Below are 25,628 nucleotides of genomic sequence, written 5' to 3' on the forward strand. Positions count from 1 at the left end.
AGATATTGTTGCCCAATGGGTTTGTTTGGTTACTGGAGAGGGTTCAACATATTCTTGACCTAAGGAGGAATCTGATTTCTATTGGACAACTTGATGATGAAGGACATGCAATATTATTTGTTGGTGGTACTTGGAAGGTTACAAAGGGAGCTAGAGTATTGGCTCGTGGAAGGAAGACTGGTACTCTCTATATGACCTCAAGTCCAAGAGACACAATTGTAGTTGCTGAAGCAAGTACTGATACAAGCCTATGGCACTGTAGACTTGGTCACATGAGTGAGAAAGGCATGAAGATTTGCTGTCAAAGGGGAAACTACCAGAATTGAAGTCTGTTGATTTTGACATGTGTGAAAGCTGCATCTTAGGAAAGCAGAAAAATGTGAGCTTCTTGAAAACTGATAGGACACCGAAGGCTGAAAAATTGGAGTTAGTACACACTGATTTGTGGGGCCTTCTCCAGTTGCATCCCTTGGAGGTTCAAGGTACTACATCACTTTCATAGATGACTCAAGCAGAAAGGTATGAGTTTATTTTCTGAAAAATAAATCTGATGTATTTAAAACTTTTAAGAAGTGAAAGGCTATGGTTGAGACAGAAACAGGTTTAAAAGTAAAATGTTTGAGATTAGATAATGGAGGAGAGTACATAGATGGAGGGTTTAGTGAATATTGTGCTGCACAAGGAATTAGGATGGAGAAGACCATTCTTGGGACACCATAGCAGAATGGTGTGGCTGAGCGCATGAACAGAACTCTTAATGAGCGTGCTAGGAGTATGAGGTTGTATGCTGGACTACCAAAAACTTTCTGGGCTGATGCTATTAGCACTGCAGCTTACTTGATAAACCGAGGACCATCAGTTCCTATGGAGTTCAGACTTCTTGAGGAGGTTTGGAGCGGTAAAGAGGTAAAGTTTTCCCATTTAAAAGTTTTTGGTTGTGTTTCTTATGTTCATGTTGATTCTGATGCTCGTAGTAAACTTGATGCAAAGTCTAAAATATGTTTTTTCATTGGCTATGGTGATGAGAAATTTGGCTATAGGTTTTGGGATGAACAAAACAGGAAAATCATCAGAAGTAGAATTGTGATATTTAATGAACATGTTATGTTTAAGGATAGGTCAACTGTAGTGCCAGATGTTACAGGGATAGATCAAGATAAATCTGAGTTTGTCAACTTAGATGAATTGACTGAAAGCACTGTCTAGAAAATGGGTGAAGAAGATAAGGAGAATGTAGATTCACAGGTAGATCAGAGTACACCTGTAGCTGAAGTCCGCAGATCTTCCAGGACAATTAGACCTCCACAGCGTTATTCACCCGCTTTAAATTATCTCCCGTTGACCAATGGTGGTGAGCCAGAATGCTATGATGAAGCCTTGCAAGATGAGAATTCAAGCAAGTGGGAGTTAGCCATGAAGGATAAGATGGATTCCTTGTTGGGGAATCAAACATGGGAACTGACTGAACTGCCAATAGGAAAGAAGGCTTTGCACAACAAGTGGGTATACAAAATAAAGAATGAGCATGATGGTAGCAAACGTTACAAGGCCAAATTAGTTGTTAATGGGTTCCAGCAGAAGTAGGGCATTGATTACACAGAGATATTTTCTCCAGTTGTGAAGATGTCAACAATTAGACTGGCATTGGGAATAGTGGCTGCAGAAAATTTACATCTTGAGCAATTAGATGTGAAGACAACATTCCTTCATGGTGACTTAGAGGAAGACATTTACATGATTCAACCAGAAGGGTTCATTGTTCAGGGACAAGAGAATCTAGTCTGTAAACTGAGAAAGAGCTTGTATGGCCTAAAACAAGCTCCTAGACAGTGGTACAAGAAGTTTGACAGTTTTATGCATAGAATTGGGTTTAAGAGATGTGAAGCTGATCACCGTTGCTATGTTAAATTTTTTGACAATTCTTACATCATTTTACTGTTGTATGTGGATGATATGCTAATTGCAGGGTCTAGCATTGAGGAAATTGATAATCTAAAGAAGAAATTGTCAAAACAGTTTGCAATGAAGGATTTGGGAGCTGCAAAGCAAATCCTTGGTATGAGAATTATTAGAGACAAGGCTAATGATACATTGAAGCTTTCTCGGTCAAAGTATGTGAAGAAAGTTCTCAGTAGATATAACATGAATGAAGCTAAGCCAGTGAGCACACCCTTGGGTAGTCATTTTAAACTAAGCAAAGAACAGTCACTGAAGACAGAAGAAGAGAGGGACTATATGAGCAAGGTGCCTTATGCCTCTGCTATTGGCAGCTTGATGTATGCTATGGTGTGTACAAGGCCAAATATTGCACATGCAGTGGGAGTTGTGAGCAGATTCATGAGTAGGCCAGTAAAGCAACATTGGGAGGCAATCAAGTGGATTCTGAGATATTTGAGGAGTTCATCAGATACATGTCTTTGCTTCACAGGTGCAAGTTTGAAACTGCACGGTTATGTAGATGCTGATTTTGTTGGTGATATTGATAGTAGAAAGAGCACTACTGGGTTTGTATTTTCTCTGGATGATATAGCCATATCTTGGGCCTCAAATTTGCAAAAAATTGTTACTCTGTCTACTACAGAAGCTGAGTATGTTGCAGCAACTGAAGCTGGAAAGGAGATGATTTGGCTACATGGCTTCTTAGATGAATTGAGTAAGAAGCAAGAGATGGGCATTCTACATAGTGACAGCCAGAGTGCAATTTTTCTTGCTAAGAATTCAGCTTTTCATTCAAAGTTGAAGCATATATAGACAAAATACCACTTTATCCGGTACCTTGTTGAAGATAAGCTGGTAATACTTGAGAAGATTTGTGGATCTAAGAACTCGGCAGACATGTTGACTAAGGGTGTCACTATTGAGAAGCTAAAGCTGTGTGCAGCTTCAGTTGGCCTTCTAGCTTGAGGACAGGAGGATGAGTTGCAGGGATGAGGGATTGCTTTTGGAAGATAGTGGCTGATGTTGGTTATTGAACTAGTCTCCAAGTGGGAGATTTGTTGGGTTTTGTGGAGTCTAGTTTGTGTTTGATCCGGTTGACGATCCGACCAGACCCGAATAATGTTGCGTAGCCGCACTTTGTATTTTTTCCTGATAATAGTGAAATCCCTGCAACTCCGTGAACGTAGGCAAATTGCCGGACCACATAAATACTGTCTTGTGTGTGTGATTATTTTTCTTTGGCGTGTGTTTTTCTCTATATTTTGCTTCTCATAGGTTTAGGAATTCGTGGAAATTCCCTACACCAACCATATATAAACACATTCACACAGTGACAAGCATATATTCACTGAGTGAAAATCCAAATGTTTAAAACATTATGGGGTAAAACCTAAATCCAACTCAACAAGTCCACTATTGAAAGTTGTTGCAGTACATACAACTTTCACGTGACTTCCCATACATATATTTAGGCTTAGTACCCAAGCTCTCCTCTTCTACTAGCAATTGCAAATAATGCATTGTGTCTTCAATGTTACTAGCTTGTTGCCGCATGTTAACCTACTGACAACAAGACCGATATCTCAATCACTTTAAGGCTTTTTGAAGATTTGGTATCATCTCTTTTGATTTCAAACAACTACTCCAAAGCTAGTATTGTGATCTATGTGTTTGGAAGTATAAACCTCTCTAAGGTGTATCAATGAGAGAGAAAGGAAGAACTAGAAGGCTTTCTCTAGGTTTGTATTAGTTTAGTATGGTTGTCTTCCTCTCTAAATCATTAAAGTTGCATTGTAGTTTAAAATTAGAATCGGTGTAGGTTTCTAGGGTTGGTTGGTTACAGAAAAGCTATGAAAGCCCAGGTCAATGATTTTCATTTATAGGTTAGCTAGGCTGAAAGTTGCGAAAATGTATGCTGAAACTGTCAATTCGGTCAATTGATCAAGCAAATTTGCTCCACTGAAAACTACATACCAACACCTTCAACAATAACCTTTTTAGTTTTCAACCTTGATTACACCACACAATTACAATTATACATATTTGAATAATTAAATAAATTTATCATGAAATTAGCCATCACTTAAAATCCTAATATATAATCTTAAAAAACAAAAATGCCCCAAATAGGCTCATGTTAGAATTTAGACCCCAGTAAAACTAGATTGTTTAACCTAATTAATTAACCAAGTGAATACTTAGGTTTATTATTCAGATCTAGGTTAAAACAATAACAATCATATCATGCAAAGCAACGGAAATGATAAATAACACAATGATATGATGATCTAGGAAAACCAAACCGGTAAAAAACCTGGGAAGGATTTAACCTAACTATCCTCAAGGTAAAACTGAATCCACTATGAAAGAATTGAAGTTTATACAATAGCGACTTAGACCATTAACATCCTATTGTTACCCACCAGTAGAAAATTTATTGACATGACCACGTGCAAGCTCCGAGACCACGGACTCCTTTCTTGGATTCTCCAGCAAGTACAAGCACTCCCGCTTGTATATCTTTAAGCTCTTTAATGCAGCAACGGAATGATCATCAAGTTCTTGACATAATCTTGATTCTTGATAACCCTAAGTATATGTGAAGGCAAACACCTCTAGATCTCATAAGAGATTCACATACACAACATAAACAACAAAAAAGACTCTAGAGAGCTTTTGGGTACAAACCCTAGATCCGAAAAGAGGCACACTCTTCTCTCTCTTAGAAGCCTTTAAAAACGTGCTTAGGGTTTCCTTTATATAGTGGGAAAAGTAGATCTGGAACCCTAATCCTTAATAGGCTTGGGTTGGGTTGGAAAAATCTGCAGAAAAACAATCTACACGACTTTCGATCGGTCGAGTCTAATTCTCGATCGATCGAGCCAGGTAGAATTGCACAGTAAATTCTGCAGCAACTCGATTCCAACTTTACATATAAGACACATACTTTGAGCAATCCAAACAAGACTAAAACGTTTTGATCATGGTTTGCCAACATTACAAATTAGTGTTCTAATACATTTAAATCTAAAGTTCTTAGAACCTAACAAACTCAGTTAAATTGCATGTAGATGTTATAATTTTGAAGTTTCAACATGCTTCCTCCCAACACTCATCTTCTCTAGATGAGTCAATTGCATGGTCATTCGTATAATTATTACTCTTAAACTCAAGTGAACTTATGTGAAATTTTATTTTAAATAGAGATAATGCATGTTTCATTACATGTTGTCCAATATATATATATATATATTTTTTTTTTGGGGAAAGGGTACTCTCCATTTTTTAGTTTATATATTTTATTTTATAGATCAATAATATACAAAATGTTTTGTAATTCAAAATTTTAAATGGTATAAGATTGAATATATCTTCTTCTTTTTTTGATTTGTAATAGTTAATCTGAATCATGAATTGATTAATTTTAAATTTAATTTGAACCATAATTTTCATTATCCCTTCTCTTCGAATCAAAATTCACTTGTAAGAAGAAAAAAAATAGCAATAAAAGAAACCAACGTATATAGAAGACAAATATGGAGCAATCCACTTTATTAATTTTTTTTTGGGTAACTTTATACTTTTATAAAGTTACAAGTGGACCTAGTTTTTGACACATGTATAGAACAACTAATAACAGTCAATCCTTAATCCCAACCAAAATTGTGAGGTTGGATATGGAGACTAATCAAGATTGGTCACATGCATTTTTTAACCATTTGTAATAACTAAAAGTAATTATATAAATAAAAAGGTTTCTTAATATCAATTAGTCTTCCTGCAATTGGTTCTGATCTCTCCTTTTGAGCCAGTAAGTGGGCTGAGGTTTCCCATTTTTATCATGGCACACCCAAAATCATAGAAGAACTTTGCTGAGTTCTGGCTATAGGTGTTCACTTGGGAAACTGTGGAGCCACCATTGAAGAGTTGTTGATCTGAGTGCATAAGGCCCTTTTTTTTCACTAAATCCTTGAAATAAGTGTTATCAAAAACTCTAGCAGTTTGGTCAAGAGGAGATAAATTAGAATCTCCGCCTGTACTGGGGCAGTTTTTCTTTAATGATGCCGCAAAGTTTGAATCTATATTAGTCTCATTATAGATACGAGTCCGAATTATACTGCATTTTACTTGACCTATGGTGTGCCCTCCTACAAAGAAAAAAACAAAAGGGAAGTTAAAAAAAAAGAGTACATTTGTTATAATTTGGTGAAAATTCATACACCCAAAAAAGCAATTGTAAAGAGAGAGGTGAAATTAAAATTAATGTTTTAAGTTAAAACTAAGGGACAATGTTAAAAACACAAAAATATTACTTTTACATGGACAGATTGACCGATTATTGACAACATTTTTATTATGAACCAATTATAACAAATCGTATTAACAATTGTGAAAAAATTTTGTGTATCTAAATTTGTTGTTACCTGAGAGAGTCACCATTTCTGAAGCAGTAAAACCCTTCTTGCGGAATGCAGATTTAAGAGCACTAAGATCTAAATTGGGGGAAGGGAGGTCCTTTGAGGCATCATTAAAACTGGCTGTGGTTGCATCTCTTCTGCCTAATGGAACGGTCCATGTAGTGCCACCCAACTGAAGAATCATACACAACAAAAGAAAAGATAAGAAAGGTAAATAATTAAGGGGAAATAATATATATCATAGACCAATTAATCGGTATGTCCTAGTCATTAACAATATTAAAAATTTATCTACTCATAATTTTTAATACGAAGAATTACAATTTTTTTTTTCTTTTTTGAATGTAAATAAAAGCTGATTGCCAATCTTTTTATTTATTTTTATTCTTTAAACTTTTTTATTTTATTTTATAAATACAATAAATTTGAATTTATGGTATCCGTTCCATAATAAATATCTTTTGATATATATATTAATATCCATATCTTTGCTAGGGTTACCATACCTTTGCTAGGGTTACCTTAAGAGTAGATATTGCATGGTCCAAACTAAAAGACAATAGAATAGAACTTATAATGAGACAGTTATGGCCAGTTTGGATGGTGGGTGCTTAGAGTAGAGTTGGCCATAAATTATTTTTGGCCAACTCTACTCTACTCATCCTACCTTCCTCTCCATCCAAACTAGCCATTAAAATTGATAGTTATTCTTACATTTCTGATAGCTATATCTTAGCTATGATATGATAGTTTTTACTAATGATAGTTTTTCATATTTTTGAATGAAAATATATGATAGTAGTAAGAGATTTTGATGATAGCTTACCTTAACAACAGAATCACGAGCTGCAACAGCTAAAATGTCAGCACAAGACACAACTCTAGGGCATTGCCTTTCAAGTTGAGATTTAATGGCGTCAATCACCTCATATCCTCTCAATGATTTCTTATTGGGCACCGCCGTCTTCTCTCCTTTGAGATTGGTGGTGTCATCCAACAACACAGATGCATCACAACCCTGTTTACAACATCACAATATTATATATATATGACAATTAGTAATTTATCATGGTATCAAAAATAGGTGGTTTTAAGTTTGAACATGAACTTTACTCTACTTTTTATTTAATGTTGAAAATCACATGTGTTAGGTTCCATTTAATAAATAAGAAAAAAAACCACACGTGATGAAATGTATTAAAATTATGATTAAATTTACCCAGTCCTAAATTAAGTTTTTGGAAGAACAGTAATTTACCATTTTTATTCAATTTTTTTTTTTTCAAAAAATTATTCAAAATAAGTTAGTGTCAAAATGTGAAAGATAATTTAAGGTGGCGTTTGATTGCATTTTTGCGGCCATGTTTTGTGTTTTTTTTTTTTAGCTGAGTGCCTCTTACACTGTTCATTGTCTATTAACAGTGAATTTAGGCATGTGAACAGTAAAAATTTTGTGAACAGTAATGTTTTTATTATTTTTTTTTATTGTTTTCAGTTTTCAACAAAATAAGCAGTATCCAAACGGACCCTGAATAGTTATAACTATGTGCAAAACATAGGTATGGAGTTATATATTTTTCTTTTGAGTTGGATTCTCAAAAGAAAGAATAATTAGTGATTGATGGTATACAATAAGTGAAATTACTACCTTATATATGCGATTGTGTGTAGATTTAAATTAAAATAGAAAATAGTAAAATAATTACAAATTTTATTTAAAAGGACATACAAATAATGTGACAATAAATGTGATTAATAGAATGAGTTGATTTAGTAGTTTCTAATCCTAAAGCCTCATGATATTCATAAAGTTTTGAATTCAAAACTTTTAGCCAGAATTTTGGGATTATCCTCAAGGATTTCACATCATAATAACTTGGGGGCCGGGTGTGTATGAGATGGGGGAGGGAATTACACATAATTGAGGGAATAGTTAGGTGCTCGAACAATTCTAAAAGAAAATATTTCTAAATTAAGAAAATAATAATTATAGAAGAAGGACAAATTATTATATGTAAGTTAATTACATATACATACATACATACATACATATATATATATATATATATATATATATATATATATATATATTTATTGTCTTTTGGAACACGTTGTGGTGGGTTAAAGATGAAAGCTAAAAGATAGGAATTAAAAATAAAAATGATATAAGACTTGCATTGACAAAGCAATCATGGAAATGGAGGCGGAGTAACGAGGCCCCCATACGATTCTCTTTGGACACTGCAGTGTTTACTACGCCTCGAATTATAGAGAGAGCCGTAGGGCAAGAACTCGAATAGAAGTTGGATGATAGTTGAGCAGAAGCCATTCCCAACATAAACAAGAATAAAGTAGAAAAGGAGAGAATAGAGGAGGAGAAGAAAGCCATGACTTTACTAAAACAAGAAAACCTTATACCTCATAACTGGTTAAATCCTACTGATATTTATAGCCATTAGTGCTGCAGTAGTGAAACCGCATTTTTCTTTCTAAAAATAATTAATTTATGTAAATATTGTGGAGTACAGAAGGGCATCCAGTCAACCTCTTTTGCATTTAACGAAAATGGTTTTTGGTAGAGGTTAAAAGAAAGTGCATGAAGCGACAAGGATTTCTCAATATCATAAATAACGGGAAATTGACAAAAAATATGAGTTTCATTTTATTTAAGGTTTTAATTTTTATATATATATATATATATATATATATATATATATAAGACATAAACGAAGAAAAGAAAAAAGAAATATAAATACATGCCATTTTTTTTTTTTTTTTGAGAAAAAAATACATACCAGTTTATTATGAGTTTTCAAATCAATTATTCTAGACTAAAATAAGGTATATGTAAGATAATCTCTCTCTCTCTCTCTCTCTCTCTCTCTCTCATTAGTTCCAATTTAGTAGCATATTGTATAATTTCGTAAGAAATTATAAAAAATATTATAAATTGCTTAATATATTTAATATACATTTTTTTTTCAATTTTGGTCGAGTTTTCAAGCAAAATAAACATATGATTGCTATAATATAAAAAATTTAAACACAGAATTGAAAAAGTGTGTATTCAATTTAGTAACATAATTATAGAATTTTAATGTAATTTCATAAGATATTATAAAAAACCAACTACTTTAGGGACACTAATTAAGTGAGTTGTGTGTGTCTATATATATATATATATATATTTCAATTTTATTGGTTGAATTTTCAAGAAAAATAACATCCATTTGCTATAAATAAAAACACGGAATTATAAACTATGTATATTGTGATAATGGTATTGACACAACTTGGACAAGAAATAATTATAATGGGATAAAATTGTAGTTAAATATTGGATTATTTTTATACAAATATAATACATCAAACATTATATTTTTGTTATAAAAATGTATCTTTTTAGAGTATGTTTATTCATACAATAATATATATATATATATAAAGCTAATACACTTATTTTTTTAATAAATTGTTACAACAAGTGAAGGAGAGATGTAGATTTTAACGCTAGTGTAAGTTACAAAAATTATCGGCACAATTTTTTTTTTTTCCTTGGGTGAGGAAATTTGAACACTAGTAGTCACTGCCACTTCACATGAAGAGCACATCACAAAAATACTGAATTAGAAAGCTCAATGCAATTTATAAAACAGCTTCAAAGAATGTCAAAGTTTGTGCATCAACATCGATGGACTATGTACGCAATGGCACGCTGGCTACGTCATACTTCCATTACTTCTCTGGCTTGAAATTATTGAAACATTAAAAAGAAATAAGAGAGAGATAGAAAATGACTGATAATAATTGAATTAGTTGTAAAAAGATGCTGGACACACAGATAATACAAAGGATAAGAAGGAAAAAAAAAAGGCATGGGATTTTTAGAGATTCTTAAAAGGATGCGTGGTTCTAGTTCTACACTGTGGAATTTTCCAAGCTCATAACTAATCAATCTCTAAAACACGTACAGCCAAAGCAGTTTCAACAGCAGGGATTTTTGGTATATCCCTTCAAATAGGCTTGTAGGAATCTGTTAACGTTCCAAATTGCCAAACCTCAACACCTACTATCAGACAAATTAAAGGTGGCCTTGTGGGTGATTTGTAGTTTCTAAAAGTCTATTCTCATGCCTAGAAATTTCAACTTCATAAGGCTAATGCATTAATGAATATAAGCCATGCAATTGTCTCTTGCCTTAAAAAAAATAAAAAAATAAAAAGAGTGAATCAACATCGACGGACTGTGTACGCAAGAGATTGAATTTTTGGCATTTATCTCGCATAGGTCGAAAGCTCAATACAATTCATAAAACAACTTCAGAGAATGTCAGTTTGTGCATCAACATCGACGGACTGTGTACGCAATGGCACGCTAACTATATACGTCATACTTCCATTACTTCTCTGGCTTGAAATTATTGAAATATTAAAAAAAAAAAAAGAGAAAGAAAGAAAATGACTGATAGTAATTGAATTCGTTTTAAAAAGATGCTGGTCAGACAGATAATACAAAGGATCATCAGGAAAAAAAAAAAAAAAAGGCATGGGATTTTTAGAGATTCTTAAAAGGATGCATGGTTCTAGTTCCACACTGGAATTTTCCAAGCTCATAATTAATCAATCTCTAAAACACAGCCAAAAAAGTCTTCAAGAACAGGGATTTTTGGCATTAGCTGATGTTGAATCTACGATAATATTCCTTCAAATTGGCTTGTAGGAATCTGCTAACGTTCCAAATTGCCAAACCTGGCCTAGTGGGTGATTTGTAGTTTTCTAAAAGACTATTCTCATGCCTATAAATTTCAACTTCATCTGGCTAAATCATTGAATCTAAGCCATGCAATTGTCTCTTGCCATTTAATAATTAAGAAAAGTTGGTGCCATGTTGATTATTGAACCCACACGAGAATGAATTTTCTCAATAAATTATATCAAATTGCCCTCGTTTTTGGCATTTATCTCACATAGGCCGAAAAGAGAACATGGCAACAACACACAAGTTGGCGAGACATGCACAATGGATTGAGATGAAGAAGAAGTATGGATTGATGAAGTACACATTTTCTTGCTATATGTACTAGGCTACTTGCAGTAGATAACCCAGTCAAAAATGAATAAAAAGGTCACCTTTCCTCTTAGAAAAATAAAAAGGAAAGGTCCTCGGTACGTGTTATTATATTATTTTGAGAAAATTCAGTCAAGCCCACGTGTTATTTATATGTAGCCCAGCAAAAAACCAACAACAACAACTACAAAATGTTTTCAATTTGGGGGGTTTAGGTTCTTTTCTTCATCTATCTATACTATTTATAATAAAAATTTTCTCTTTGGACTAAACTTTTATGTGACTCAGAAATGCTCCTAAAACCTATGTTTAATAGGGACAAAACTTGAGAACAACTTGATAAAAATATATCTCCAATTCCATGTAAAATGCCTACAAAATAGAACACTCTTCTACTAATCCATGTTTTTAAAACAAACTTATCCAAAAAATTAAAATTAAAAAAAGAAAAACTTTTTCAGTCCACTTTGATATTTCACTCAAGGCCAAGTTCCAACTTTTTTTTTTTTTTTAACTTTATAAAAACTCATCAGTTTCTTTTATTTATTTTTGAATTTTTGGTTTGCTTAATTCCTAATCTCATGTACATTAGACCAAAAAAAAAAAAAAAAGCCTCATTGCACACACAAAATGCATGCAATGAGGCTATTATTACATAATGATAAGCAACAAAATCTTTGTAAATGTTTCATTATTTCAGCTCGACTTACAAACAACAAACTTCTCATCCGTGACAGATAGATAAAGTGGATTGCAGGAGTGAACAATTTTGATACCAAATAATAAACAAATGGCTAATCCCAAATGGAAGAGAAAATGATACTTCTAATTATAACAAATTTGCTTGAGTTATAATGAATTTCTTTTTTTTTTTTACCAAAAGTAAAATGAAAAATATTTTTACACATTTGTTAACATACACTTTGCACATATATACAATATCTATAATTTCATGTGATATTTACATCTTTTAAGTATATTTACGTTTAACACATGAAATGAATAATGTGTAATAATGTTTGTGCAGTAAAAATAAGTGCCAAAAAAATATGTTTATAAATGTGTATATGTCATATTATGATTTCATTGCCATTTAATCTATTGTTGGTGGTGTGCTATTTATTCATTCTTCTTTCTCTAAAATTTTTCTCAAGTTTAGTAGGAAAATGATCCCCTCTCATTTAGCCACACAAATAAATAGGGTTATAAGATGGGGCGGTACAAGTACAACTGGACCTGCTGCAAGATTTGTTAAGCATTTTGCCTTCTCAAAAAAAAAATAAAAAATAGACTAATGAGTACTTAGGAAATGGGGTATCACCAATCCACTGCCAAACGCTAAACAGTAATCGAATTGCAAGCGGATTTGACTAGATTGATGGGAAATATAAACATTGAAAGTAGTTGACTGGAGGATATGCCTGACTTCTAGAAGCCGGTGGTGTAATATTAAGTTTTTTGTTAAAACAAAAAGAAGAAAATAAAATGATATAGAAAGAAACTTCTTTGAACTTCTAATAACGGCTGAAATAGCGGCGGCGCCACCCTAAGGCAAGGGTACTTGAAAACAAAATTATATATAATAATTTAAAATTTTTATTTGTTTATCCCTCAAAAAAAATTTGGGAACATTCTTAGTTTTTTTGTTTTTTATGCCAATAAAATTAAATTTTGTTCAATAATTTGTTTTACGTTCAGTGAATAAACGATTACTTGGTTATGTACATTAAAAGAAATGTAACTTGTAGCATTGATAATGAGACTATTATGCATGTTTTTGCGTGTTTTTTTTTTTTGTTATTGTTGTCAATATATGAATTTCTCTTTTTATTAAATTGTATAATTTATGCTTCTTAAAGAACACTTTGAAAAAAAACTCCTAGAGCCGCCACTGGTTATAATAACATCCTAATATATTTGAATATACCCTCTCAAATTCAAGATGAAAGCTTGAAGATGTCACGAGTTTGGAATGAAAGTTCCTGCAGAAAGAAAAAGATGTCACGAGTTTGGAATGAAAGTTCCTGCGAAAAGAAATTAACCTTAGGCCATAAATGACCAAATCAGCTAGGAAGCACGGACGCGGCGCTGGAGGTGCCGCACCCGCATCCGACGCGGCGCGACGCGGCGACGCGCGAGGGACGCCGCTGCTCACGCGTTGGTGCAGCGTCGGGCCGCGTCGGCCACGTGTTTTCGTTTTTTTTTCCAGCCGACTCACGCCGACGTGGCTTGAATCGCGACGACGCGGCGCCGATTCAAGCCGATTCGGCCAGAATCGGGCTGTTTCGGCTGTATCGGGCCGTATCGGCCGGCGACCGAAACGGCCGAAACAGGCCGAAACAGGCCGAAAATCATGCTGCAACAGCCGAAATCGGCTCTAAATGAGACCCAAAAACCCTAAATCTATCCTTCCTTAATTTTATTTTGAATATTTGTTGCTTCTTTTGTGTTTTCTTTTTGGTTTTGTGTTGTGTTTTGTGTTTCTTGCTTTTTTTCTTTCTTTGTTTTGTGAATCAAGGCATAGTAAATTAGTAATATGTTTTTTAAGAATATTTTAATAGTAAAAATATATAGAAAATATAAATAAAAATATTTTTAATAATTTTTTAATTGCCGAGTCCCGCCGCACCAGCACCCACCTTTTTCAAAAATTGCCGAGTCCCGCACCCGTACCCGTACCCGCACCCGCACTCGCACCCGCACCCGCACCCGTGCTTCATAGCAAATCAGACGTAGAATGGATTGAGCTTGACATGAATTGAAATGTCCAAGATCGTAGTAAATGACAACTATTAATTAATGATGGATGGAGGCCGAAAGATGACTATTGTGGCTAGAGGACAATGCACCAGTGACTAGAGGATACCAACAGAACGGTGGCTCAAGGATTGCATATGCATTTAAGACAAACATTGACAATAACAATGGACAACGACGAATAGTGGATTTTCGGCAACAACTTCGATGGCCACAAGAGTGTGGCATGGTTGGCCAAAGATATCATAAAAAGAAAATGTCACAGGAGACAAAAGGTATTGATGAAGGAAAGTGTTGTGGTTGGTACTAATTAAAGGAATAGAGTATACAAAGTTTATGTTGGATTGAAAAACCACACCTATAAAGGTGTATACTATTTTGTATTAATATTAAAAGATTATAGACAAATTTTCCTAAATTGTAGAGATTATAATTACAGCAAATTACAATCAGGGATGGCCCAAGGCCTAGGCAACTTAGACTTAGGCCTAAGGCCCCACAGCAAAATAAAAAAATCTCTATTAAAAAAAGGCACCATCTCCCTTCGTAAAAGACCAAAAATTTTATAAAAATATAACATTTTTTAAATAATTGATACTTTTTTTTAAGAGTGATTGTGGGGGGTAAAAGTTCCCGAATAAACATTTGGGTTTTGAGCTTTATTGACGGGTATCAGTTTGTTTTTGGTTAAGGCCTCCAGGCCCACAAGTCAATATGCACTATAAAGGTTCGAGGAGTTGTCCGAGGAGAAATGTCTCCTCGGACCTCGGACTGGCCCGGCAATGACCCTGAGACTCGTCAAGAAGGTTAAAGGCAGAATTCTGGAAAAATTAATGGGTAAGAGGGTGATCCAAGCACCCTCTAGACGCAAGGATGTGATAGAAATATCTAGGGAAAACGCTGCTACCTCCACATTAAAGATCCTGCATCTACCTCCCTAGCCGCATTAATGGGGAAATGACCTCTGAACAATAGAATTAAACCTTCCTGCTATTATTTAAAGACTTCAAGAAGGTGGTGGATGGGACAAGTATCTAAGGGAAAGATTTGTATGACATGTGGATGAACAGTGAAGAGGAAGAAGTATATAAGGAGACGAGAGAGGAAAGAGAAGGGGATTGGCTCTTAAACTAAAAAGAGAACTAAGAATTGTAAACTTTGGCCTAAAAAGAGAGTATTTATACAAATCGTCCTCGACTTACGTCCGAGGAGATATATTTGTCATATTCGTTCATCATTTGCACAGATTGTAACATTTTAGTTTGCTAATCAAACCTCCAACATCCCGAACCTAGATTTCAAACCCATACTCTACAAATTATATTGTATAAGGCTCATTGGGTCTGAACCCAACATTTATTTTTGGGTCCGGGTACAATTGTGCACTTACAGTGATGCTAAAGATATCACAAATTTTACTATAGATTTAATTGACATATCACCTATCACATAAAAATGTAATAATTCAAATACAAATAAATTAAGTTGTTGAAATTTATCAATTACTAATATTATATTGTGAACATTTTGTAATATCTTTAGTATTTTTTTTTTCAATTTCTAACAAGGCTTCCAAAATAGGAGACCAATAGAAATTTAAACCAATTGAAACCCTAAAATGTTTCAATCATCAATGATGACTAATCTCCTCTAATAGTTTGAGACTTTAATTTTTGTAAACTAATCTCCTACAAAGCCACACACCAAATAATATTTATCTCTTTCTCTTAAAAAGAATATATAAAATTAAAATTTAGATTACAACTATACTTAACTATGCATAGTCATATATCCAAGTTAAGGTAAGTTTATTTTTTTAAAAAAAATTAGTTCTTTTTGTTTGAATTTATGGTTCAACTATGATATTCAATCCTCTATGTAAAATTATCCTTAGTTTAGTTAATATTATTCATCAATTTCTGTATTTACATCAAATTAATCTTAATTTAATTAGTATTATATAATTTAATTTAATTAATGTGTACATATAAAAAGGCCCCATATAAAATTTTCGCCTTAGGCTCCAAATTTTCTTGGGCTGGCCCTGATTAGAATTATATAAAAGCTAAAGTCATGGGATGTGCTAGGGAGGAGATAATCACGGGAGTGATATTGGCTGATATATGTTTGGCAAGTATTAGCATTTGAATTGGACTCTTTTATATCAATATGTGTGGACTCTTTGCTGGCAATATTTGACTTTGAATTAGACACATCAATCTTCTAATTATCACACCCCCACAAGGTAATGGGACAAGAGCGTACCATAAGCGTGTTTGTCAATAATTTGAAGCACGCAGAACTGCAGAAGAAAGCCCTTTGGGGAAACATTTGCCACCTGATCTGTAGTACAAATTTAGCTAACATCAAGCTCCTTGTGAACAACTTTCTCACGCATATAATTGTTATCTACTTCCAAATGTTTATTGCAAGCATGAAACACCGGATTTGAAGCTAAAGAGATAGAACTAATATTGTCACACCAAATAAGCGGTGTTGATAGAGAGACATCCAAATCTTTGAACAATGATCAAAGCCATGAAATCTTAGTTATAGAACATGCCAATTGACGGTATTTTGCTTCAGTGCTTGAGCGAGATACAGTACAGTGTTTCTTGGCTCTCCAAGATATGGGATTATATCCAAGATAAATACAATAGCCACCAATAGAGCGACAGTTATCAGGGTTTTCAACATAATTAGCATTTGAATAGGCTTCTAAACATAGAGAACCAGGCTGATAAAAGAGACCATGAGCAGAGTACTCTTCAAATAACGCAATATTCTTTTGATAGCAATCTAGTGAGTTGTTGTAGGTTGATGCATGAATTGACACACTTGGTTTACTACAAAAGAGATATCCGGACAAGTGAGTGTCAAATATTGTAACGCCCCGACAACACTTTGATATTCAATAAGATCAGGAAGAAGATCACCATCATAAAGACTCAATTTATGTTGAGTGTCAGTAGGAGAAGAAATAGGCTTGACATCTTGAAACTTTGTGCGATGTAATAGATCCATGGTATATTTTGTTTGAGTTAGGTACAAACCACCAAAGCTATATATTGCCTCAAGACCAAGGAAAAAAATGCAAAGGACCTAAATCCTTCATAGAAAATTGTTTCCCAAGGTTCTGTATAAGCTTAAAAATTTGAGATGAACTATTCTCTGTGATCTAAATATTATCAACATAAATAAGTAGAATAATGATCAAAGCACCCTTACGAAATGTGAAGAAGGAGTAATCAGCCTTAGACTCACATAAACCGAGCTCCTCTAAATAGTCAGAAAATCTTTGAAACCATTGTCGAGGAGCTTGTTTTAAACCATAGAGGGACTTATGAGGCTTACAGATATGGTGTGAATAATTAGGATCAATGAACCCAGAAGGTTGACGCATATACACATCCTCAAATAATAGGCCAAGGAGAAATGCATTCTGAACATCCAATTGTTGGATAGGCCATTTTTGATGAATGGCTAAAATAAGAACAATGCGAAAATTGGAGTGTTTCACAACCAGACTAAAAGTCTCTGTATAATCAAGACCTTACTGTTGATTGAAACCATTTGCTACAATACGAGCTTTATAGCGCTCAATAATACTATCAAATTTTTCCTTGATTTTAAACACCTAATTATTAGGCAATATGTTCATATTTGAACGAGGAGGGACTAATGACCAAGTGCCATTCCGTTGCAAGGCATTAAATTCAACCCTCATAGCATGACACCATTTCGCATGTTTAACCGCTTGGCTATAACAAGTGGGTTCAATCAAATGAGAATCATATACCACATTCATTGCATATTTTTGATTGGGCCTGAAAATTCCATCTTTTCTTCTAGTGAACATGGAGTGGGAGGAATTTTCTAGGAGAGTGTGTGATGTGAGATTAAGTGGTAATGGATTTGGAATGGAAGATGCATTTGAAGTAGAAGTTGTGAGGGATGAAGTAGGTGGTATAATGGGACTGGGATGAGAAGCCATAGGAGAAGAACCTACAAGGACCTACAAGATGGTTGCTAGAAATATGAGGAGGAGAGCTTTGTGTGAGGGAAACAAAATCTAGTGGGGTAGGCATTTGAGGAGTTTGAGGTATAAAAGGGGAAATGGGTGGAGGTCTAGAATAAGAAGGTGATGTATGTAGCTGAGTTCGTTGAATCATTTCTAGTGTAGGTACCAAAGATTCCAGGGAGCCCTTCTCTGCAGAAATAGTGTTCATAGTCTCTTCAAATGGGTATGAAGAATCATAAAAAATAACATGACGGGATAAATAGACACGACCCGTGCTTGAATCAAGGCATCGATATCCTTGATGATTAAGAGAGTAACCCAAAAACACATATTGTTTAGAACAAAATTGCAGCTTATTTGTATTATAGGGTCGCAAATAAGGAAAGCATGCACAACCAAAAACTTGAAGACTATCATAAGTGGGAGATTTTTGAAATAGCTATTCATATGGAGTGAGATAATTTAAGACTTGAGCTGGAAGTCTATGAATCAAATACACTGCAATGAGGACCAGGTTGCATATGCTGATGTGAAAGAGCCACTGTGGATAGCATTGGTGGGAAGAGAGAATTATTGGTCCAACTGAGGATCATTTGGTTCTGTTGATGCCAAGTAATATAAGACGGATCCACTTCAGTGGTCTCCTTACCATCTTTGTTACATTTAGATTCTGGAGGACATTGATTTGTACCATCTACAAATCCCATCAAACTCTTGCTCTTCAAAATAGGAACAATCTGAACCCTGAATGATTGGGTAATTGGTTCTGTCTAGTTTAATTGACATGAATCCTGAATGACTGGGTACCACAACACTAGTTGAAGAATTGGTGGATTCCATTGAAATTAGCTAAAGCAAAGAAAAGAGAAAAGCTGAAGATTTTTTTTTTTTTTTTTCTAAAGGTTGGTGGACATAGCTCTAAAACCATAAAGGAATAGAGAATACAAAGTTTATGTTGGGTTGAGAAACCACACCCAGTAAGACATATGTTGTTTTATATTAACACTAAAAGATTATAGACAAACTTCCCCGAATGGTAGAGATTACAATTACAGCAAATTACAATTACAAAAAATTAGCTTAAGTCAAGGGATGTGCTACGGAGAAGAGAATCACGGGAGTGATATTGACTGATTTATGTTTGGCAAGTATTAGAATTTGAATTGGACTCTTTGTTGGCAATATTTGACTTTGAATTGGGCACATCAATCTTCTGATTATCACTAATTAGTTTGGAACCATATATACCTCATAATACATTGTTTATTAATTCGAACTTTCTTTTCCTAAGACTAGAACTTATTAAAAAAAATTGGCCAAGAAGTATATACACAACAATTTTACAACTTCTATTACAATTAGTGCATAATTAAAATGGTATAAGTAGTATATCCCAATAAAAGTGACGTTCCAATCAAAACAAATGAAATCAATAGCCTTGAAATATATAATCTATATTTGGGTTTCACCATTTTGCATAACAAAATATCCACACATAAATTCTAAAACTCTCTCAAATACCCATATCTTTTAATTAATTAATTTTAAATAAAAAAACAAAAACGGGTTTATATATATAGGGTCTGTTTGGGATCTGCTTATTTTGCTGAAACTAAAAACTTTTTACTAAAACTACTGTAGTTAAAGATAAAAGTTAGCTGAAATAATACCGTGGGACCCATAAATAGTACCAAAAAGTGCAGTAGGACCTATAAATAGTAGTAAAAATAAACTGAATAGTAAAATAAGCTGGCTTTTTAATTTTTTGCCAAACACACACATAATATGTGGTTTTGTTTTTTAGAAAGATTACTTCTCCTATTTGAATTTCAATCCCTCTATGTGAGAGTTGTAAAAAAAAAAAATCAATAGTTTTAGGGACTGTTTGGTAGTAAGTTTTTTTTTTTTTTTTTTTTCAAAACGGTATGAAAATAATTTTTTAAAAATGGAATATGAAACGAGTATATATTGTTACTATTATTACTCAAAACTCGAACTTCATTTTGAGGAATGGGTGTGTGTGAGTCTTGAAAGTTTAAATGGGTAAGCAGGGAGGCCTAATAACACAGCCCATGTATTAGCTTAATGGGCCCTACGGTAAGGTTTCGTTGATTGTATTGACCCTGGCCTGGCCGAAGCCCTCATCGGATGCTGTTTGTTGAAACTTGAAACTACCACATGTGACATGTCTTGTGAAAATAGCCGCTCGTTGTGTCGGGCCCCAAGAAACCAACTTCACTTATGTAGTTATGTTATCGACAATTCCTACTTTCCTAGTCCAACTCACAGTCCCACAATATAGGAAACAAAAACAAAATTACTTCCCGTTTTAGAAAACAAAAACAAACAGTACTTTACGCACTTCTAGTTCTTAACTTTGGCTCCAAATATTTTGTCACCAGAATTAACATGGGGGTGAGAGAAGAACAACAACAACAACGACAACAACCTCTGTTAACATCAACCTCAGAACAAAACCAACAAGAAGAATTAAATGCAAGTAGTTTGCTTAGACAAACATGGTTAGAGTCGAAGAAATTGTGGGCAGTTGCTGGACCCTCCATTTTCAGCAGGCTAGCCATGTTCTCCATGACAGTCATAACCCAGTCCTTCTCCGGCCACCTCAGTGACCTCGACCTCGCCGCCATTTCCATCGCTTCCACCGTCATCATCGCCATCACTTTCGGTTTCTTGGTACTCCCATTTCCCTTCTCTTCCTTTCTAATCTTTCACTTTCATCGCCATGACTACTACTTGTCCCAAAAACTAACACTTCCTCTCACTATAATACTTCAGAAAAGCTCAAATTGCTGCGATGAAGTTAATCATTTAACCATTATTTTAACGCGTGATGACCATTTTGATGTAGTTGGGTATGGCGAGTGCTCTTGAAACGCTATGTGGCCAAGCATACGGGGCCAGACAGTACCACATGTTAGGCATTTACTTGCAACGTTCTTGGATAGTTTTGTTTTCGTGTTCGATTTTATTACTTCCCTTGTTCTTGTTTGCAACGCCAATACTAAAGCTTATGGGCCAGACCGATGCGGTGGCGGAGCAGTCGGGTTTGGTGGCAATGTGGTTGATTCCTATGCACCTGAGTTTCCCATTTCAGTTCACGTTGCAGAGGTTCTTGCAGAGCCAAGTGAAGACTTGGGTTCTTGCTTATATCTCAGGGGGTGCTCTTGCACTCCATATGTTTGTTAGTTGGTTTTTTGTGTATAAGCTAAGAGTGGGGATTGTTGGGGCTGCCCTTACGCTTGATTTCTCGTGGTGGGTGTCTGTTTTGGGACTTTTTGTGTATGTTGTATGTGGTGGGTGTGCTGATTCGTGGACTGGTTTTTCGGGTCAAGCTTTCGTTGGGCTTTGGGAGTTTTTTAAGCTCTCTTTGGCTTCTGGGGTTATGGTCGCGTATGTGTTCCCTCTCTCTCTCTCTCACATTATATGATTGATTAGGCAAAAGTATAGGTGCATTTAATACTCCTTGATATTTTTGTATGTTGTTCAAAAAATAGAGTGAAATTATGCACAAATATCAAGAAAAACACACACAAACACAATGAACTTATATATGCGTGCAAATCAATGAATTATTGACAAGTGTATTCTACTTAGTGCAAGCCATTACCTGTGCTGCACTCTTTCTTCTTGTATATCAAAGCCTGATACTTGTACAGTTAAGACCCTTGATTTAATCTTACATTTGTTGTGTGTGCGCGCGCGCACATGAAGGTTGGAGAATTTTTATTACAGGGTATTGATAATAGTGTCAGGGTATTTGCACAATACTGAGGTTGCAGTTGATGCACTTTCGATCTGGTTAGTTCCAAATTTCAAGACCTTGTGTCATTGGCTTATGTGTCAATGTGTATTTGTTTGATTGTTTTCTAGTATCTTACTATTGTCTCAATGTCGCGCTGTTTTGGCAGCATAACTATCTTTGGCTGGGAGTCGATGATTCCTCTCGGATTTCTGGCTGCTTCTGGGTACGTTGCTGGTTCTAAGTCTTGTTTCCACTCTTCTTTATAGTAAAACATAATGTGTATGGTAGAATAGGAATATAACATGCAATTTAAACAGTGAAAATGTGGATAATATGTGAGAAGCAAGATTTGAGGTTCAAGAGTTACAGATTAAGAAGTCCTATATGTCACCAGCATCATCATTTCACTTGCCCAATGCTATCCCCATTCCCACTAAAACATAAGTTTGATAATTATTATAAGCCTTATCTTCCCAAGTGTGGAAATCATACTGCTTCTTGCCCCATGTAATGATGTCTGTAAGCAGTACATTTACGGACTTTTTTTTTTTGAGTGTGTGAACTAATTAAGGCAGTTCTTGTGACATGCAGTTCCGCAATGATATAATATCATCTTTTCTTAAAATGCTTCTGGCTTAATTTACCCGCTTGCTTTAATTGTTAAAGGCAAACAATATGTTAAGGTTCAAGGTTCTTGAAAGAGAGTTTCAATAGAGAAAATCTAATTATTTGACAAGATAAAACCCGATCGTCTTTTCTGTGAGCTAAATGTCAATTATTAGTGTTTTAATTTAATAACATTTTCCCAGCATCATTTAACTTCATTAGTGGATGTGATGGGTTCAAATAAATGCCCCATTTTTTATATCTTGGATTCTCTTCATAGCATCTCTAGTAATTACTGAGTAATTTTTGGAGTGGAGGGAGTTCTTTTAAATTTTATCTTTTTTGTGTTGAAAACCAACCAAGAGGTTAAAGCATTTGAATATGAGATTATCAAAATCATTAGCTTCATAAGACCCTAGAAAATTTCACTGCTGATGATTGGTGGAAACCTATCTTTACCTCTTCAATGTAACCACGCAGATGTATATATGTTAATAGTTGCCAAAGAAGAACTTTATTAGCTTCCCCCCCCCCCCACCCCCCGCGCATGTGCGTGCCCGGCGGCATTGCTAGTCTAGGAGGGGAGTCTTTGAGTTTGTGTCTTTGTGAGTTCATCCGAAATAAAGTGAACTCATTTTGGGTCTTGGTTGGGAAGATGCAGATAATATTCCAATAGTCTAGTGTTAGCTTCTATGATATAAGCTTTACGTAGTGTTTTGGTAGGAGGAAGAATAGGAATGATGGAAAGGGGGAGGATGAAAAAGGGCAGTGAAATGGGAGGATGTAAAAAAGGAGGTAGAGTCCTAATTTCTAACCAGGCACAAAAAAATTAACCACACAACATTGGCAGGAAAGTTGAAGTTTGAAGTTTGGTAAAAGTATGGTAGTCAATCTAAAAAACAATCCATCCCTTCACACTATAGCCATGCTGGTGAACAAAAGTCACTTTTTCCACCCATCTTTTTTAACCATGTTATGTTCACTTAATTCAGGGTACGTGTAGCAAATGAGCTTGGTGCAAGCAATGCAAAAGGTGCAAAATTTGCTACTACAATCTCAGTGTTGTCCTCCTTAATGGTTGGACTCCTATTTTGGTCAATAATCATAGCCTTCCCTGAGAATCTTGCAATGATCTTTACCTCCAGCGCTTCTGTTATTGAAATGGTCAATGATTTAGCTGTCTTGTTGGCGTTCACTATTCTTTTCAATTGCATTCAACCTGTTCTTTCAGGTAAGATTCAGAAATAGCACTCAGTCCTGGAAATTGCAAATGCAAGTATCGTGTAATGATTTGGTGTGATGTGTTGCTTTTCAGGTGTGGCTATTGGATCTGGATGGCAAGCTAAAGTGGCTTTTATAAACATAGGCAGCTACTACTTAGTTGGGGTCCCTCTTGGGGTTCTCTTGGGTTGGTCACTTCATTTTGGAATTATGGTACGTGTGTTGCATTGTTGCCAATACTTCAATGTGTTAGGATACACATATTCTGGCATGGTAAATAGAACTACACCTTGATTTCTTGAATCTTCCATGATATAAAATGTAGAAGCCAAAATTGACTGTGCCGCAAAGACACGAATAGAAAAAAAGTCACTCCAAAGTTATAAAGACAGCATATTCAATATTCATCACTTCTATTGGATGATGCATTTCTTCCAGTATTATTTGTTGATTTTACATGTTCATAATTGAATGAGCAGGGTATCTGGACTGGAATGATTAGTGGAACTGTGGTTCAGACATTGATATTAGCTATTATCACACTGAGATGTGAGTGGGAAAAAGAGGTAATGATCGAAATAGGGATACTCTGAAAACCATTTCATTTGGCATTGTTTTTTCAAAAATATGATTTGAATGCTTTTGGGGTTAAATTATCATTCGCAGGCACAAAAAGCTCAGATACTTATAACAAATGAGGCAGCTTCCAGACACTAATCTCATCTCAACAAGTGCACAATTTGTGGCCATGTGATGTTTCTCTATCCGAAGTGTGAGTGACCACTTCACCTATCTCTAAGGCCTGTCTAGATGTATGTGTATGAAGCCTCAATATGAGATGATACCGAAATGGCAAATACGACTTCTTTTTAAAATATAAGTGAGGATATGCTGCTTAAAAGATATATTTTTCTTAAAATAAAAGTCAAGATTTTGTCATGTCGTTACATAATCCCTAGTTATAGTGTAATAGCTTAAATGTGTAGCTTAATTAATATATACATTAATCGAACTTTCTTTTTAAAATATAAGTGGGGATATGCTGCTTAATAGATATATTTTTCTTGGATAAAAGTCAAGATTTTGTCATGTTATTACGAAATCCCTAGTTATAGTGTAATAGCTTAAATGTATAGCTTCATTAATATAGACATTAGTTGAACTTAATGTATGCTGTTGCAGTACAATTCAAAAAAATAGGCCTTGATTGTTGTAAAATGTTTCTGTGAATTCGTTTGTCCTTGAATTGTTTGAGTTTCCTATTGAAATGAGATGATGTCACTATAGGGTTGTTCATTTGCTGGCAATATCCTCCAGAGACAATCAGTAAAAACCGTTTTCTACTCACTGTTGATGAAGAGAACCAGGTGACCCTCATGAATGTTAGGCCTTGATTCTCTGTCTGACCTTGACAGAATGACTTGCTTTGCTTTACTGCGTCAAACTTGTGAACATATGTTTGGCTAAAGTTTGCAGCTGCCTTTTTTTTCCCTTATAAATTCAATGCTATGAAACTGGAAAATGTTGGTAAATTAATTAGGCCAAACTGTTTAAAAAAAAAAAAAAACTGAAATATGAGCTGTCCAAGCTGGGGCGTTGAAATATGAGTATAGAGGAACCTTTCCTCTCTTCCTCACAACTCCTCTTAATTTCCTCTTCTCGCTGACTGTGTGTCGAAGTTTTCGGACCTGTGTACTTTTTCTGCATTTTCTTGTATTTCAGTTATGACATTTTGATTTCTCTTTTGTTAAAACACCATTAGCCTTTTGTTTATTATACATTTAGAATTTTGAGTTTGACTCTTCACAAATAAACATTTTTAAAGAACCCAAGGGGA

General features: G+C 34.7%; 2 protein-coding genes across 3 annotated transcripts; one reads left to right on the plus strand and one right to left on the minus strand.

Moving 5' to 3' along the window:
* Nucleotides 1-5,460: 5,460 nt before the first annotated feature.
* On the minus strand, nucleotides 5,461-8,772 carry LOC142606485 (cationic peroxidase 1-like). Its single transcript, XM_075777828.1, has 4 exons — nucleotides 8,533-8,772; nucleotides 7,183-7,374; nucleotides 6,363-6,528; nucleotides 5,461-6,086 (listed from the first exon to the last, which is right to left on the minus strand). The coding sequence occupies exons 1-4, from the start codon at nucleotides 8,743-8,745 to the stop codon at nucleotides 5,704-5,706; spliced, it is 954 nt and encodes a 317-aa protein (XP_075633943.1). The 5' UTR covers nucleotides 8,746-8,772; the 3' UTR covers nucleotides 5,461-5,703.
* An 11,727-nt stretch (nucleotides 8,773-20,499) lies between these two features.
* Nucleotides 20,500-25,497, plus strand: LOC142644338 (protein DETOXIFICATION 27-like). 2 transcript variants are annotated; one of them, XM_075818977.1, is made up of 9 exons: nucleotides 20,500-20,895; nucleotides 21,071-21,612; nucleotides 21,934-22,020; nucleotides 22,131-22,187; nucleotides 23,563-23,801; nucleotides 23,886-24,004; nucleotides 24,271-24,357; nucleotides 24,458-24,563; nucleotides 25,079-25,497. In XM_075818977.1, exons 1-8 carry the CDS (start codon nucleotides 20,611-20,613, stop codon nucleotides 24,506-24,508), a joined length of 1,467 nt encoding a protein of 488 aa, XP_075675092.1. In that variant the 5' UTR covers nucleotides 20,500-20,610; the 3' UTR covers nucleotides 24,509-24,563; nucleotides 25,079-25,497. The 2 variants fall into 2 exon arrangements, with proteins under 2 accessions (XP_075675092.1, XP_075675093.1); XM_075818978.1 differs by having other exon boundaries at nucleotides 21,955-22,020.
* Nucleotides 25,498-25,628: the final 131 nt, after the last annotated feature.

Source organism: Castanea sativa, chromosome 1 (assembly GCF_040712315.1).
Source record: "Castanea sativa cultivar Marrone di Chiusa Pesio chromosome 1, ASM4071231v1".
NCBI classification, from domain to species: domain Eukaryota; kingdom Viridiplantae; phylum Streptophyta; class Magnoliopsida; order Fagales; family Fagaceae; genus Castanea; species Castanea sativa.